The sequence below is a fragment of the Mustela lutreola genome, chromosome 13 (genome assembly GCF_030435805.1).
Source record: "Mustela lutreola isolate mMusLut2 chromosome 13, mMusLut2.pri, whole genome shotgun sequence".
In the NCBI taxonomy this organism is placed as follows: domain Eukaryota; kingdom Metazoa; phylum Chordata; class Mammalia; order Carnivora; family Mustelidae; genus Mustela; species Mustela lutreola.
Genome location: NC_081302.1, coordinates 10,808,116 through 10,822,886, shown reverse-complemented (window position 1 = coordinate 10,822,886; position 14,771 = coordinate 10,808,116). Strand labels below are relative to the sequence as shown.

The window sequence follows — 14,771 nt, the reverse complement described above, 5'->3', positions numbered from 1 at the left end:
TTTTCTTTTAGTTTATTAACATTATAGCCTCTTGAGATAATTTTGCTCTACGTTCCTGGAATAAATTTTAATTAGACCTAACGATTTTCCTTTTGTCATTATAATATAATGATTTACAGTTTTTACTTTTTAAAATACTGTCTTTACCAGATTTGAGTAATAAAGTTTTATGTATTTTTTTTAAGCTATCTGTGGAAATAGTGTAGAGGTAGGAATAGGCATTATCTGTTACTTAAATATTAAAACTCAGATGTGAATCCATTTATACTGATATCTTTCTTAATAGTGGGTCTTTTTTTTTTTTTTTTAAAGATTTTATTTATTTATTTGACAGAATGCACAAGCAAGGAGAGCGGGAGAGGGAGAAGCAGTCTCCCCTCTAAGCAGGGAGCCCAATGTGGGGCTTGATCCCAGGACTCTGGGATCATGACCTGAGCTGAAGGCAATCATTTAAACAACTGAGCCACTCAGATGCCCCTCCATTGTAGATTTTTTTTTTTTTTTTGAGATTTTATTTATTTATTTGACAGACAGAGATTACAAGTAGGCAGAGTGGCAAGCAGAAAGAGAGAAAGGAAAGCAGGCTCCCCGGTGACCAGAGAGCCCAATGTGGGACTCAGTCCCAAGACCCTGAGATCATGACCTGAGCCAAAGGCAGAGGCTCAACCCGCTGAGCCACCCAGGTGACCCTCCGTTATAGATTTTTAAACATTGCTCTGATCCCTTCTGTGGTATACTTCTAGTATTTTGAGGTAATACAAATCAAGGTTTTTGAGGGTGATTGATTGTTTTATTCATATTCCTCTAGATTTTTCTTTTTTAATTGGATCTATTTGATTTAGAGATACATGAAGTTTTTATCATAATTAAAAAAATAGCCTTTATTTGTCAGAGCAATTTTAGGTTTACAGAAAAATGAGAAGTAAGTACAAAGTGTTTCCATATACCATCCACTCTCAATTCCCCATTAGTAACATGTTGTCTTAGTATGGTATATACATTACAACTGATGAAATTGAAAATGTTGAGATAATTTATTGATGCAGTATTATAAATATTGATATAAATGTTGATGCAGTGTTATTAGTTCAAGTCCATAGTTTGCATTAGGGTTCGTCCTTGGTGTTGTACATTCTTTGGGTTTTGACAAATGTGTGATGACCTGTATCTACCATTAGGTATCATGCAGAGTATTCTCAGTGTCCTGAAAATTCTTGGATTTAAGACCTCTTTGCATTTCTTTCCTTGGCCTTTTTCCCTTCTTCCTTATTTCTTTTTTCCCCTCTTTCCTTTCTTCCTTCTTTTTCTTCTTTCTTCTGTATGTCCTTTTTTTTGGTCCCTTTGACATGTGGTAATCTTCAAACATACAGAGGTACTAAGAGTAGAAGTTTCATGTCCCGTGAAACTGTAACCTTTCTTCATGTTTACATTGCCAGGATTGTTTTATGCATACCTTCTTTTCCTTTTGCCTCTTTTAGTTGGAGAATTTTAATAAAAGTTTCAGACATTATGTAATTTCATCTATTGCTACTTCAGTGTATGGCTGTATTCATTATACAAGTTTTCCTTGTATTTTAAATATTTGCATATTTACCTATAAAATAATTCAATATGTATAGGTTTATGACTATTCTATGTGAATTGTATACCTTTTATCATTACATAACATCTTCGTCTTGTTTAAAGATTTTAATTTTAAATTCCACCTTGACTCCTATCATGTTGCATTTCCTTCCTTTTGTTTTACTTGCCTGTTTTATTTCAAAGCCTTCTTTATCACTTGTTTTGTGTTTCTTAAAGTTTAAATGAAAAAAGAACCAATCTGACACTCTTTCTTTTTGTATGAAAGTTTTGTCCTTGTAATTTTAAATAAATAAAATCATTTCATCTTTGCTTGTATTTCAGTATTCCTTTTTTTCTGTTTTCCCCTTTTTTATTTGTTGCTTGAATTAAATTGCTAATTACTCTTGTTTCCCATTGGTAGATTGGAAATTTTCTTGTCCTTTAACATTCTATTTATGTTCATCTTCCTGTTTAGACTGGCGTTTTCAAATTAATACTTGTAAAGAAGCTCTGATTGCCCCAGCTTTCCAGCACTGAAGATTCTCAGAGATCATCTCAGATCTCTGGGCTGTATTTGGATTTCCTTTGTAGTTGAACTCTTCTGGTTCCAGACTTGCTTTTTGCTTGTGTGTACACAGGTTTCTCATTTCTGTATCTTCTCTCTTTCCCTTCTTTGAGAGTTCTGCCCTAGTTTATTGGTTTCATTAGCATTTTTTTCATGACGTTTCCTCAGCTGGAATCTGTGGAGGCTGTGCTCGAAAATTCCACATCCTCAAATGTATTTCTTTAGCTTGAAGAGGAATGGTATTTTGATTCTAGGATTCTTGGGTTTCTGTTTTTCTTTCAGTAGTTGATACACTGGCCTGTTTTCTGGCTTCTACTTCTAGTATTAAGTCTGAGGTCATTCTAATTAGTCTTCGATTATATATGTAAAGTATTCTTGGTGTCTGAAAGGTGACCCAGTTTCCTCTTGATCATTGGAACTCGGGCTTTTTAAAAAATTTTGTTTTGTTTTGTTTGGTTTGGTTTTTGGTCTCCACTGGGACATGCCTAGGTATGTGTTTATGTCCATAAGTTCTGCCTTTTACTCCAGGTATTCTTTGAAGTGTACAGATATAAGTGTTTCTTCATTTCAGAGAAAATTTCTTCTGTTAACTGTTTTCCTTTTCTCATTTCCTTTTCTCTATTCATACTCTCCTTTGGGAATTCCTTTTATTGTGGATTAGTCTTACTGGACAAGCTCTCTGAAGCTTGTGTCTTCTTGCTTATGATTACTCTCATTTTGTATTTGTATTCTGTTTTTTGAGGTTAATTCTTTATGTTGCTCTTCCAGGCCACTAATTTGAGTTCTAATGGTGATCGTCTTCTCCTTAAAGTAATGAACCAGACTGCATAATTGGGAAATCATGTTATTTTATCCCAGAAAGTCTCCTTTTCTATGGGGGTATGTGTGCATGTATTGATACTCTTGAAGTTTCTACGTGCCCAATTACTTTTTGGATGCATTCCCAACTCCCCGCTCTGGTCCCCGCCCCTGCCCTAATCCTCAACTGCTTTGTTTCTCTTGGTATCTATAGTCATTATTCTGAATGTAGCCCTATCTCTGGTGGATAAGCCACCTGCAGTGGTTTTACTGTGGTTGATTTGGGTTCGGTACTGAGTGCTGTTTGGTGTAATATTCTAAGTGGCAGCAGTCCTTCGAAGGGTTGGAGATACAGCCATATCTGCCATTGAGGTTAAGAAGAGCATGTATTGGGGCACCTGGGTGGCTCAGTGGGTTAAGCTGCTGCCTTCGGCTCAGGTCATGATCTCAGGGTCCTGGGATCGAGTCCCGCATTGGGCTATCTGCTCAGCAGGGAGCCTCCTTCCTCCTCTCTCTCTGCCTGCCTCTCCATCTACTTGTGATTTCTCTCTGTCAAATAAATAAATAAAATCTTTAAAAAAAAAAAAAAAAAAAGAAGAGCATGTATCTCGGAACATTGACTTCATCTCAAGGGCAGAGTCTAGCTAATATATATTGCCTGCTTGGACTTCTGGGACTCTTGGAGCCTTTAAGTGACTGTTTTCAGGCCGCATGGATCTCCGCAGGCCAAGCTGTCCCCCTGACTTCTTTCACATCTTTCCCTGGAGATCTCTGAAGCTGGCCTCTGGGTTGCCCCCAGCCCATGAGAGGCAAGAGCTCATTACTTGTGATGGGCTCTCACTTTCCCTCAGATGTCCCTGTTTGCAATATCCTGTGTCACTCACTCACTCTGGGGGAATAGAGACCGTGGGATTTGGAGTGGAGAGGGGGTGCACCATGCTGGTTTTGCCATCTTCTCAAAGCAGAAATATTTAACCAGTGTTATCTGGGTGTCATTAATGAGCTTTGGGGGAGTCTGTGGACCCTCTGAAATTGGGTACATGCTTTTCTAGAGAGAAATTTAGTGAGGTTCTAGACCTTAAAATGGTTCAGAACAACCAGAGCTGATGAATGAGGAACTCCTTTAGTCCTCGTTTTCATTAGTTGCAACCATCCACATTTTGACTTAGTGCAAGTAAATCCTAGCTCTACTCCTTCCTAGTTGTATGATTATAAGGAAGTTCCTTAACTTTGCTGTGCCTCACTGTCCTCATCTATAAAGTGACAGTAACTGTAGAAAGTGCTTTATAGGATTGTGAGCATTAACTGAGTTAATTCATTTAAAAATGCTCAGAAAAGTGCCTGGTTTAGACCTAGCACTCATTCTTCTTCCTGGCTGTGAAAATCATACCAGTAATGTTCCACATGCCATGTTTGTTAAATATTGGTTAACATGTTTACTTTTACTGTTGTCATTATTAATAAAGCCTGCCAGTAGTCAGTTTTTTTTTTTTTAAGATGGCAAACTGAGCTATAAATTAATAACATTCTTTTATTATTTTTCTGTCAGTTAACTACAAAATTATTGTTATGAATGAACAAACATACTTGCAATAAGCAACTTTGAAAGACATTGTTTTATCATAAGGGTGTCTGTGTAAGAGTCTAAGAGAAGAATGGAGATGGAGGTCTTCTAAAATTGAAACTGATGGGTAAAAGTGTCAAAGTCATAAGCTGTTTCTGCTTGGACCCTTGTCTTAAGATTAATGTTAGGACCCTCACTATATCTTCCCAAATTCGTGTGTGTGTGTGTGTGGTGTGTGTGATAGTTCATTTCCAAATGTAGGTTATGATTAGATTTTAGTTATTTGGAAAAGCAGCCTTTTTGTAGTCTTACAAAGATTATAAGCATTGGAACACTCTCAAGTAAGTAGAAAGGAGTAACATCTTGCCGTAGTTAATAGCCCAAGTGTGGTCAGCTGGCTGTTGCATATCCTTAAGAACAGAGCTGAATTTCCCACCTTTGTTAGATCTTTGTCAGTTGCTTGTATATGATTGCCACAGTGAAGAAGGAATCTACTTTTGCAGTGGGATAAAAGAAAAAGTGCTATGAAATTGTTAAAATTTTATGGCAACCAGACTCCCCCATCAGATAATCCTGGACCATGTGGGATCTTTATATTCCATAGGAATTTTAGAAACTCTAAATCGATTCTTACCCTTTACTGTTTCACTTATTTAAATTTTAATTTCACTTATTTAAATTTTAATTTAACTTAAAAATTAAGAATTATTGCAACCCATATTTTGGTTTCTTTGAGTTGACTGTAACTGAACAAATACCGTGTTCTATTTTCAGAGTTGGAGTATTGATTGAAAGAATAATTGATAGGAGAAATCCTAGAGAAATGGATTTGTGACTAATTCATAAAACTGCATTCTTGCCAGAAGGGGCATTTTAGATTTGGGCAGAAGTTGACTTTTTCGATTATTTTTAAAGTCACAGAGGCCAAGATTCTCAAACTGGGTTAACTAAGCCAGTTTGAGAATGGGATGTTCTGGGATGTTCTGGAATATTCAATGCCAATATCCTAGGAAACTGAGAATACAAAGCAGGGTATATTAAACTTTCCCTTAATATTTATTGAGTCTTATTAGAAAGTTGAAGGAAAGAAGTTTTTATGACATGATGTGAATAGGTAAAATTGTCAGATACTTTCAGTTAGGTTTTGGTTTTAAAGTGTGTTGTAAACTGTTTTGGGTCTTTGAGTTCTGTACTCTTACCTAGATTTTAATTTTTCAAATTTGTTCCTGTATTAGTTTCCTAGAGCTGCCATAACAACATACCGCAGACAAGGTAGCTTAACCAACAGAAACTTACTTTCTCACAGTTCTGGTGACTAGGAGTCTAAAATGAAGACATTTGCAGGGTTGCTTTCTTCTGGAGGCCGCTCTCTTTGGCCTGCAGATGGCCATCATCCCCTTGTGTCTTCACATGGTCTGTCTGCTGTTCTGTGTGTGTCCTAATCTCTTCTTTTAAGGACATTAGTCATATTGGATTAGGGCCCATCCTAATGACCTCATTTTAACTTAATTGCCTCTTTAAAGACCCTATCTCCAAATACAGTCAAATTCAGAAGTACTAGGGGTTAGGGCTTACACATAGGAATTGGGGAGGGGGAAACGCAGTTCAGCACATAACATTTTCCTTTCCCTTTCTTCATCTGATTATTTGTGTTGGGGTCAACAGGGAAGCTCTGTAAATAGAATCTGTTCAGTTTCCACTGCCACCCTTGAACATAGCCATTATTTTCAAGGTGAGTTTACAGGAATGGTATGTTGGGGCCTATTTCCCAATGTGCTTTTTATCTTTGAGTCCTGTGGATCAAAATCTAATAACTTTAGATCTTTATTTTGAAATCCTGTATTCTCAGGAGGTAGAGCTTCATAATTTTAATAGGTAAATGTTAGATTCTGTTCTGGACAAAGCAGTTCTCTGAACTGAAAGAGCAGAACCAAAAATAATGGCATCAGTTATCCTTTCGGGCTGGAATAACAACAAACTGAATGGAGACCTGTTACTGCCAAACACCATTATGGAGCTCAGTTTTATGTAACAGGACAATTTCCGTATAATTCAACAGGTCATCCATCACACCTAAACTGCTCCGCTGAGTTGAGTTGAACAAGTTCTGCTTACCAGAGGGAGATTTTACATATCAAGCCTTGTTAATACATGTCAGTTTAGACATGGTGTATTTAATAAAGATGTTATCTAAAATCATATTAATTTAAAATAACATTATTTGGATATTAGATATTCTTAATATTCGCTCACCATATACCTCTTGTTTGTATCTCCTTTGCCTTCCCTATAACATTACAGTGGAATGTTGAGGAACAAGTTCATGCATTTGGAGGGGTTTTGTAAATTTCAGTGCCATTTGGATGTTAGTTACAGCCTGTTTGTTGGGTCTTCTAGCTTTGGGGACAGCTTCTGCTTTGACTAGGCAGTTGGGCCACCATTCAGCAGCAGACAGTTACAGCCAAATATTCTTCCATTTAAGGAACTTCCAATCCTCTCATCACCGTCCTTCTCTGTTAATGGTCAAGTTTACACATACATGTTCTGTCTGACTTCTTTCCACGCTTTTTTGTGACTTTTTTTTCTCTTTGGAACTTCCCTCAGTGTTAATTTTCATTGGAAGTTTTAACTTAAGTGTATAATTAGAATTTACCTGAATCTTGCTCCCCTGGAGCAAAACTTGCCTGTCACCTAGTTACCCGTTCTTAAAATCTTAGGAATTATTAGGTAAATAAACACAAAATATTTTCAAGTTTAAGTCAGAGAAAACCTATTGAATGAATTATCTGCTGTTTATTATTTTTATTTAGCATAGTAGATTTTGAAGAGAAAATATTGATCAAATTGGATTATTTTTAATTGAAGATAAAAATGATCAAATCAGTTATCTTTATTTTGGTAATAGTTTATTATATGTAAAAACAAACTCGTGATTTTGCTTTAATTACTATTAACTTTTATGTGAAATTATTTCAGATGTAGAGAAAAATTGCAGAATGTTACAAAGATGTTCTGAACACCTTTGCCCAACATTTACGTTTGCTTTATCTGTTTTATCTGTGTCTCTCTTCTTTACCTGAAACATTCCAGAGTAAACTGCGGGCCTGGTGATCCTTTACTCCTGAAAATGTTTGTATTTCCTAAAAACAGGAAAATTTTTTTACATTACCACAGTACTGTTATCAAGATCAGGATATTAACATTTACATATACCTATCATCCAGTCTAGAGGTCGTGTTCAGATTTCACCAGTTGTTCCATTAATGCCTTTTGTAGTAAAAGAAACACATTTTCTGATTTGGGATCCTATATTACATTTACTTGTCATACCTCTTTCTTTCCATCGAGAACAGTTCCATAGTCTTTTATTTTACTTATTTTGGGGGGGGGTCAACTATGGTCTTTACATTTTTTCAGGAGCAGAGGCCCTTTACGTTGTAGAATATCTCTCATTTTGCATTTGTCTGTTTTCTCGTGATTGTGTTGAGGCTGTGCTCACTATAGAATGTAAAACATTCTACAGGGAAGGTTTTGTGCTTCTCTGAGCACCACACCGGAGAAGCATGATGTCTGTTCACGCCATTACTGCTGAGGTTTGCTTCGTTAAGGTGGTGTCTTTCACATTTCTTTACTGTAGAGTTACCACTTTTCCTTTTGTTGTCAATTAAGTATTTTATCGGGAGATACTTTGAGACTGGAAATGTCTCATTATACTTTCATCCACTAGTTGTAAATATTTCCTAGTTTGTATTTAGTGAGGAATAAGTCTAAAGATTACAGTAGCAATGGCAGACACCATGCCAGAAAGATATGTTTTTCTCAGTTCATCACTTTGACGTTTTGAAGCAAGACCAGATTTACCTCACAGTTGCGTTTGATAAACTCACTTATTTATTTTTTGAGGTAAACACATTTAAAGCAACAAATACATGTGAAAACAGTAGCAAGAAGTCTAAACACAAACACTGGTACTAGTGATAGCTTGATGGTGATCAAGAAGACAAAAATAAAGTAGCAAATGGATTAATAAAAAGTCGGACGTTTGTGGCCATCTAATATAGGCATGTAGAACTATATATATACTCACTGTCGCATGATTGTGTGTAATTGTATTCCATAATACGACCTTTCATGTTTGTAGTTGTCTGCACCTGTTCGAACAAAAGACTTGTGGAAAGATAGAGGCATTGCCAGCACAGACTGACTGATTAGCTATGGGTAGATCTGCAGAGTGCACACTCTTTGTCTTTGAGAGTTCGGAAATTCTGACTTGGGGCACCTGGGTGGCTCAGTGGGTTAAAGCCTCTGCCTTCAGCTCAGGTCATGATCCCAGGGTCCTGGGATCAAGCCCCACATTGGGCTCTCTGCTCAGCAGGGAGCTTGCTCCCCCTCCCCCCGCCCCCGCCTGCCTCTCTGCCTATTTGTGATCTCTGTTAAATAAATGAGTAAAATCCTTTAAAATTTTTTTTTAAAAATGAAAAAAAAAAGAAATTCTGACTTGTTTTGGGCTCTTCTTTGCTTTCTCTCTCTCTTTCTTTGTGGCTGGGGGTGAGGGTTAGGTCTTTTGTTGACTAAATCATAAGACTTACTATTAGATGTCAACATACTGATCTTAAGGTGCAGAATCATATTATTTGGTGTATCCCTTATTCATACACTTCTTGGAACTATCACCCCTTTCTATTGGGTAAAAAATATATAATGTATGAAGCCAGGTTTTCAGAAATTTGTTTGGTGAGGATAGTCACAATAAGGGAATTCAGTTTTGTATTTTGAACGTTTAAGGCATCGTTTCTAAAAGTGTGTTCCATGGAATTCTCAACCCATAAGGGTATCCTGTAGAAGGGGGAGTGTGTGGTTAAGTAGGCACTGTAGAATACCCTCCTCTTGAGAATCCCAAAGCATGATAACTGATTAAGGAGTCCAAGGAGTCTCTCTTAAAAGTACATGTTTAATGTGGTTGAAGTCAATGTTTTCCAAATAGAAGCGACACAGAAACCTTACCTTGTTTGTTTGTTTGTTTGTTCCTTCCACATGACAGCCTTCAGAATACATGTTCAGTGGCATTAGACTTGTGTGGATTTTTCCTCCGGGTGGAACAAGACAAACCATGAGCCTACCAGACAGCCGTCTTGGACTCTCGTTCTTTGTACATCCTTTCTTTCCAGGCGGCTGCCTCCATGTTCCAGTGGTCCCCCCTCCCTCCCTCCCTCCCTCCCTCCCTCCCTCCCTGTCTCCTTCTCTTTTTCTTTTTTTTTTTTTCCTTTTTTTAAAGATAACTTTTAAAACTTCTGTTGAATTATATTTTGGCCTGGGAGCTCTTTTGTCTCTTTGTATATCTCTGTCTTGATCTCTTAAGTATTGAGTGTGACTTGCAGAGGTGACCTGTTTCCGAGTTCTCAGAAATGGCGCTGTACATGGTTATTTAAGCAATGTTACGCCTACAAGATTCCTGGTAATAATAGTTCAGGGTCTAAAGGAAATCTTTCACACCATCCAGTTGAATAACTTTAGAATTCTACTAAAATGTGTTTAGAAAGATTTCTTTAACAATATATGAACCTAAGTGGATATATTTTTTAAATTCTGCAAGTAATCATCTTGCCTTTAGCAGCTAGTTATTATTCTAGTTATCTACTTCATTATTTTATTTTGAAATGCTTGCAGCTCACTAATTTAGATGGTGAAATGTGCTGTTTCTGTTCTATAATTCTAAGTTGTGGTTAAGTGGGTCCATTTTTGAATTCCATTCAATAATGGGTCTAATGTACTTTTTTCTTACACGGTTAAAGAGAAGTCTTCGGAGGCAAAACAGAACCTTACGATGAATTTATATCTTTAAACTTTTATAATACTGTGCTTTATAGAAGACAACAGCTCATAATCATGTAGCTGTTTATGTTCACTACATTTTTTAAAAAGTTTATTATCATTATTATTATTATTATTATTTAGTAATGGTGCTTAAACTCATGCAAACTCAACGGTTGCATGCTGCACTGACTGAGCCGGCCAGTTTACTACATGTTTTTATATACGTTTTCCAAAGAGAATAGGAAGGTCATACCATCTCTGGAGTGACCTCAATTCCAACCCTGCCTCTATCATTTACTGTAGGTGTGGCTCTGGGTTTGCTGCTCATTTATTCTTTCAGTATTTATTTATTTGCCTAGTATATAGTGCATACTTAGAAGGAGTTAATCATAGATTAGAGTTAAATCATTCACTTAACCTTAAATTTTTTTTTTAACCTAATGAAGTGTGTGAATAGTATTGATATAAAGCCCTTGGCACACAGTAGGCACACTTTGAATAGAGTGGTAAGATGGTTTCTCACACGAAATTTGTTTCTAGCAATAATAGATATGCTTAACACTTGTTCCTTTCTTGTTATATTTGTCATATGGAATCTTGTTTCTCAAAAAACTATAGCTTGCCTTCAAAAATTTATTTTTTGAACTATCTAATAAGATCTTTATTTAGTGTCACATTTATTTTACAAAGGGTAGATGCTTATTTTAGTGATGATTTGTCATTAAAATTATGTCAAAATGTCTTAAAATGTTGTTGAAACTGTAAACAAACTCATAACACACACAGAGCTAATTATGGATGCCATCTGTTTATTTTTACAAAGCTTTTTTTTTTTTTTTAAGACCATGGCATTGTCTGCTTATGATAAGCTTCAGGATTATTATAATGACTAAGTCCTGTCCTTTAATTAGTGTAGTTGAAGATGGGAAGACATTTCTTTTGTTCATTGACCTTTTCTCGTTTCAGAATGTATGGAATTAGACATGTCATGATAAAGAGACTGTTATGAAGTGCATTTAGAACATGCTTAATTTTTATAAGAGAAGAAATCGGTATTAAAGCAGGATATGTGACTGAGCTTATATTTAAATATCTAAAACTTACACAGGGATTTCAGTGACATCTGCTCTTTATCATCTGCTCTTTATCAGTGCCATAAGTGGCCTTCTTTTAGCTTTGTTAAGTTTAGGAACTTGTAAGTGATCAAATTCATAATGCTGTGTATCCCTGTTAGTATCTGTATACGCCAGTGCATGTTTTTGTACGTGTGTGTCCCATGTGTGGGTGTGGAAGGCCCGGGATCCCCATGCCAGCATCATCCAAGGTAGTTATCAGCAATTTGCTGAGAGAGCAGAGTGATTTCACTGGCTCCGTTTTGCTATTGTGCGTGCTCAGCACTCCCCACGTAAGTCTGAAGGGAAAACAACCTGCAGGATCCATCTGCTCCTTTCTGCTACACTGCACTGATGTAAGAGTACGCTAATCTGGTTGCTTGTCAGGACAGGTTAGTGAAAGCATGAGCCTGGGTGAGACTCGGCTCGCCTCGTGCTTTGAAAGATCCTAAGCTGCCTCTGTGGGTGCCATGCTAAGTGTAGCAGAAGAGCTTGATTATCCGCCATACGGAGGATTGTAGCTAAATACGTATTTTCAGACAGGAAGTTGTTTCAAAATTGAGAGTGTTAAACGTGGCCGGACGACATCTAATGAAAAATGGAGACAAATAATACAGATAGTTTACAAATACTTTTTAGGTGTTTCTTTTAAAAAAAAGTCATGCCTGGTATAGATTGTGTTTAATTTTAAATTCTTTTGGTTTTGTTCATTGTGATTGACTGTTAAATATAATTAACCTTCTTTTACCTAGTAGTTGTTGAACTTGTTCTTGCTGATTTCTGTTTGCCCTTTCCCACACCTATTGACGGCCTCATATCGGCCTTGCAGGTTGAGCATCCCGTCACAGAATGCATTACCGGCCTGGACCTAGTCCAAGAAATGATCCGTGTTGCCAAGGGTTACCCTCTCAGGCACAGACAAGCTGATATTCCCATCAATGGCTGGGCAGTCGAATGTCGGGTTTATGCTGAGGTAAAACGAATGATGTTTAGAGGAAGCATGGTGGTCGTGTCCCAAAGTCATGGGACCAGGTAGAGCTGAACGGAAGGTAAAGTTAGGATTTCAGAACTGGTGTCGAGTGTGTGCTTATGTAATAAAGAATCCAACTGGGACAAAGGGTAGATAGTTTTGTGGTAATTCAAAGCAGTTTTAAAAGATTGAGTTTATTTAAGTTCCATGTATTTTTTCTGCATGGGAAAAATAGCTCCCAGTCAGTTTAAGGGGCAACCAAGCATTCGTTAAATGTTCTTGCTTTTGCTAAATATTCAGTATGCTTGAACGGACCGTGGTTTTTGTTTTGTTTGCTTGTTTTCAAATCCCATTTGAAATAAACAGAAGCATTTATTTCTGTGTTTTTGTTTGTTTTGTGCTTTTTGGTTTTTAGAGCCCACCCTGGGTGCACACGAGTTGTTAATTCAGTACTTAAATTTTTGCAAGTTTGTTTTCTAATAATTTTGTCCCTTACGCTTACATGAAAGTAGCAATTAAAATTTAAATTGCAAAGCTTTCATTCATGATTTTAATTATGGCTCTTACTCCTAAACTGTCAGTCTAGTACTTTTATACTATTTTATAACTGTATTAATCGTCAGATAATAAAGCAGTCATCATCTGAGAAGGCTTTTTTCAAGTGATTAAAATAATTCAAGGAAACATGTATACTATGTTTTACTTTTAGAACTCGAAGTTTGTCAAAACAAAAAGTAAATTACTAGTATCTGTGTCTAAGAATACTGGAAATTGTTTTCCAGTGTTTTTTAAGGATATTGAGAATATACTTGGCTTGGTTATTCTTGCTCTTGATTTTGTTGTTACACTGAACTTACTTAGTATTTATTCTGATGATCCAAGCTATTTACGAATGGACCACATGCAAAGTTTCTTTCAGGTCTTTATCTGAAGAACCAAAATTCTCCAGTTTTACCATATGTGAACTGTTTTGAGAGTAAGGAAAACAAGTATCTTTAGTGCACTACAGTTGTTCTGAACCAGGGGATGTTTTGATGTAGCGCCTAGGTTATTTTATTTTTGCCCAAAGCATTCTAAGAAGATTTATAAAATGTTGGAATTTTACCAGTTTCCGTAAAGTATGACTAAGGTCAGGCTAAATTCTGCTTACAGTTCTGTTTGGTTCTTAAATACTTGTCTAAGTAGTTTAGAGTGAGTATAAGACAGTAATATTCTGAAATCTGTGATTTGGTAAATACTGTATGTTGAAAATAGATCTATAAATGCTTCTTCATTGTATAAATATTTAACCTTACTCTGCTGATTTATATTTCAAAGACTGTGCTTCCTTTTCTTTGAACTTTCAGGACCCCTATAAGTCCTTTGGCTTACCGTCCATTGGGAGATTGTCTCAGTACGAAGAACCAATACATCTACCTGGTGTAAGTCATTAAGCTGTGATACCAAGTGAGGGGGTAAAACCTTGATTTATGTCATACTTTTATGTTAAAGCATGTCATCACTGAAGGGTGTAAATTGAAGGACGAGTGGAATTCCTGGGGAATGACAGTTTTTTGTTGTTTTTAAAAAAATATTTTGTACTTTGTGATATGTAGGAAAGTCAGAATTTACTTCACAGGGGACGTCCAGAGACATCTGACTTTTAAATAAATGATAGTTTACAATGTTCCCAATTCTTTTGAAAATTGTAGTGAAAAAGATCACAGAACCCTAAGAATGGGAAATGACTTTTCTGTATTACACTTTAATCTTTTCCCTAAATCTAACCCAGCTTCCCTGTATAGTGAAACGTCAAAAATTCAAGCACAAAATCAGCCCCTTAATGGAAACGGATTAAGGAAAACAAAGTGTGCCTCATCCTAGGAAGTTTCACGGACTTTAAGAAGTACATATTTGCACTGGTTAAAGAAAAGTGATCACGGTCCACATAATTCATAATTCTTCTTTATTTAATAGCTGTTCTTTAAATAGTTTTTGCTGCATAAAAAGAACAAGGACATACCCTTTTTCTTAATCAAGGTAATAAGTGCATATATATATGACATTATGTTAACTAGTGGATGACAAGGCTGTAACATCTGTGAATATGATTATTCCGTTTGATTACTGGCATGAAGATGGTAAAAGATTACAGGAAGGATTCTAAATTCAAAGATGTTATTGGATATGTGATTTATTTCACTTTTTAAATTGTTTTTGCCCATATGCGTTCTGAAGAGACTTGACCCTTTCTAGGCTGGGAGACTCCATGCTGTGTTCAAAGCCTGAAGGCAGAAAAAAAATTGTAAAGATTTAACAGGCACTATGTGACGTTAAATAGCAGATGAGAAAACAAGTATCATAGGGACATATCTAAACATTTTTTTAATCAAACAAAAAAGTATT

The 14,771-nt window shown here is 36.3% G+C and overlaps 1 protein-coding gene across 2 annotated transcripts in view; it reads left to right on the top strand.

The window, feature by feature from the left end:
• PCCA (propionyl-CoA carboxylase subunit alpha) overlaps positions 1-14,771 on the top strand; it is a 414,664-nt gene that overhangs the window by 186,334 nt on the left and 213,559 nt on the right. For both annotated transcript variants that reach the window (XM_059143714.1, XM_059143713.1), the window contains 2 exons: positions 12,246-12,389; positions 13,733-13,807. In XM_059143714.1, coding sequence (XP_058999697.1) covers positions 12,246-12,389; positions 13,733-13,807 — 219 coding nt within the window. The remainder of the gene's footprint in view (positions 1-12,245; positions 12,390-13,732; positions 13,808-14,771) is intronic.